Here is a 2,273-nt window from a genome sequence, read left to right as displayed (position 1 = left end):
ATTTTTTTAATTTAAATATTTATTTTTACATGAACCAAAATACTATTGACCAAAATTATATCGAATATACAAATTTTAATAGTAGTTGGGACCCTTTGGGCTCTCACTAAGCCCCGCCCCTGTTTGTGAATATCGCAGTATTTTGGGAGGCATTGTTTTATGTTTACCACACCAGACCAGACGTGGTGCTTTATGTTAACAAGGGAGCTCGATTCATGCATGCTCCATGTGAGGTCCATCTTTTGGCAGTGAAGAGGATTTTGAGCTATTTAGCTAGAAGCTTGGACTACGGTTTGGTTTTTTCAGCAACGGATGCAAGGTTAAATATAAGAGCATTTTCTGATGTTGATTGGGGTGGTGATGCTGAATATCGTCAGTCCATGTCTGGTCGTGGAATGTTTGTGGGTGATTGTCTCGTTGCTTGGAACTCAAGGAAGAAGGAAACTGTGTCTCGTTCAACAATGGAGACAGAGTACATGAGCATCGCCGATGCTGCAGCTGAGGTCAGGTGGGTTACTTCCCTGTTGAAAGATTTAGGGGTGACTCAACAAGATGAACTAGTCATCTGGTGCAACAATGCAAGCGCAATTGCGATGAGCGCAAACCCGTGTATCATGCTCGATCGGAACACGTGGAACATTCACTTCGTAATGGTGTAATGGACATTCATGATCATAACAGTATAACACCAGTTCAATAATCTAAAAGGGAAACCCAGAAACAATAACAATTTTTTAAAACTGTTCCTATATATTGCATGATTGTTTATGCTTCAATTTGTTTCAAAGTTGTTTTTTGTAAAGACTTGAAATGAAAATATTATACACGGACAATCCAAACCAATAATAGTAAAACTTTAGATTTTGCAGATTTTCTCTTTCAGTATTGCCAGAAGCAATCGAAATCAACCGGTGCAGCTGAAGCAGCGGAAGGGTGCTGCTGTTGACGGTGGTGGTGGTGGTCCAGATTCGATACGACGGAAGAGATTTCGTTGTTGATGTCGGGGGTTAAGCCGGTTTCTTGCGAGACACTAACCATCGTCTCCCTCTCCGTTTTCATGTTCGATCCGTGGTTTTCGAGTAAACCCCTGAGGATCGATTGTTCTTGCATTAAAACGGAGCCTGGGAACTGAAGATTCGATGGGAAAGCGACGGGTTGAGGCGGGAAGAAAGTGTTCGGAGCCGGAATTCTCGGGAGAACGTTTGTCGTGATCGCGTTCGATGGAACAGGGAGGAGTAGAGGGTTGTTGTCGGGGAAATTATCGATCGGATTGGAGAAGCAGGGCACGTAAACCGAATCAGAAACTTGGTTTTTCTTGGTATTTAAAACAGAAGAAGAATCCATTAATGGCGGAAGGCCAGGAGGACTCAAAATTTCATTTCCAAATGAACCAATGTTCAGAAGACCCGAAATATGGGTTTTTATCCCACCAGAATTCTTTTGAAACACCCTGCAGATAACCCATTCATTCTGCAAAAAAAAATGAACAAGATGAAAGAACTCCATGGATTATCTTTAAAAAAACAGAGAAAAAAACCAGATTTACCTTGGCGGTTTTAGGGACATTATGGACTGAATATTTGCCTTCAAGCCTGTACTCATGCATCACCCAATTCGATTTTTCACCTTTGGGAGCTCTACCTTTGTAGAACACCAGTGTTTTCTTCATTCCAACCAATGATTTCCCTTTATAAATCTCTTTGTCTTTGCCTGTTGCCTTCCAGTACCCTGATTCAGTCGCCCTGTTCGTCCTCAAACCAGTCGGGTATTTCCTGTCCCTCACGCAGAAAAAATACCACTCTTTCTCCCCCATTTTCGCTTTCCCTTCAACCAAACAAACCATAAGAAAATTTTGGTAACATAAAAAAAGGGTGAAGAAATGAAAGGAAAAAAAATAAACTCTTACAAGGCAATTCCCATGGCTCGGTCTTGTTCAAATCCACCTCTCCAATGGCCTTAGCACTGAAGTTGATGTCGAGAACTCTCTTGTACAAGTAGTGAGAAATAAGCTCTTCATCCGTTGGATGAAACCTGAAGCCCGGAGGCAATTCCATTTGATCGTCTTCTTCACCGATTACACCATTTTTTTCCATTCTCAGCTGAAAATCCTTACACAAAAACACCCTTTAACAGCTGAATTTGTTATAGTCCAAAGCAACTTGCTTACATGATGAGAATGATGAAGAAAGAGAGGGATATGGAGAAAGGTTATACAAAAGCCATGGAAGCAAAAAAGCAAGTAAAGCTTAAAGAGAAGAGGGGATGTTTAAGAG

General features: G+C 41.2%; 1 protein-coding gene across 2 annotated transcripts; it reads right to left on the bottom strand.

Moving 5' to 3' along the window:
* Positions 1-764: 764 nt before the first annotated feature.
* LOC120160185 (NAC domain-containing protein 100-like) lies at positions 765-2,273 on the bottom strand. Of its 2 annotated transcripts, XM_039170612.1 has the most exons (4): positions 1,907-2,272; positions 1,547-1,824; positions 1,231-1,470; positions 765-1,185 (listed from the first exon to the last, which is right to left on the bottom strand). In XM_039170612.1, exons 1-4 carry the CDS (start codon positions 2,091-2,093, stop codon positions 880-882), a joined length of 1,011 nt encoding a protein of 336 aa, XP_039026543.1. In that variant the 5' UTR covers positions 2,094-2,272; the 3' UTR covers positions 765-879. The 2 variants fall into 2 exon arrangements, with proteins under 2 accessions (XP_039026543.1, XP_039026538.1); XM_039170607.1 differs by having other exon boundaries at positions 765-1,470; positions 1,907-2,273.

This window comes from Hibiscus syriacus, unplaced genomic scaffold, assembly GCF_006381635.1.
Source record: "Hibiscus syriacus cultivar Baekdansim isolate YM2019G1 unplaced genomic scaffold, ASM638163v2 tig00002847_pilon, whole genome shotgun sequence".
Lineage (NCBI taxonomy): Eukaryota > Viridiplantae > Streptophyta > Magnoliopsida > Malvales > Malvaceae > Hibiscus > Hibiscus syriacus.
Note: the sequence above shows the minus strand (reverse complement) of the source record. Positions and strands in the feature narration are given on the sequence as shown.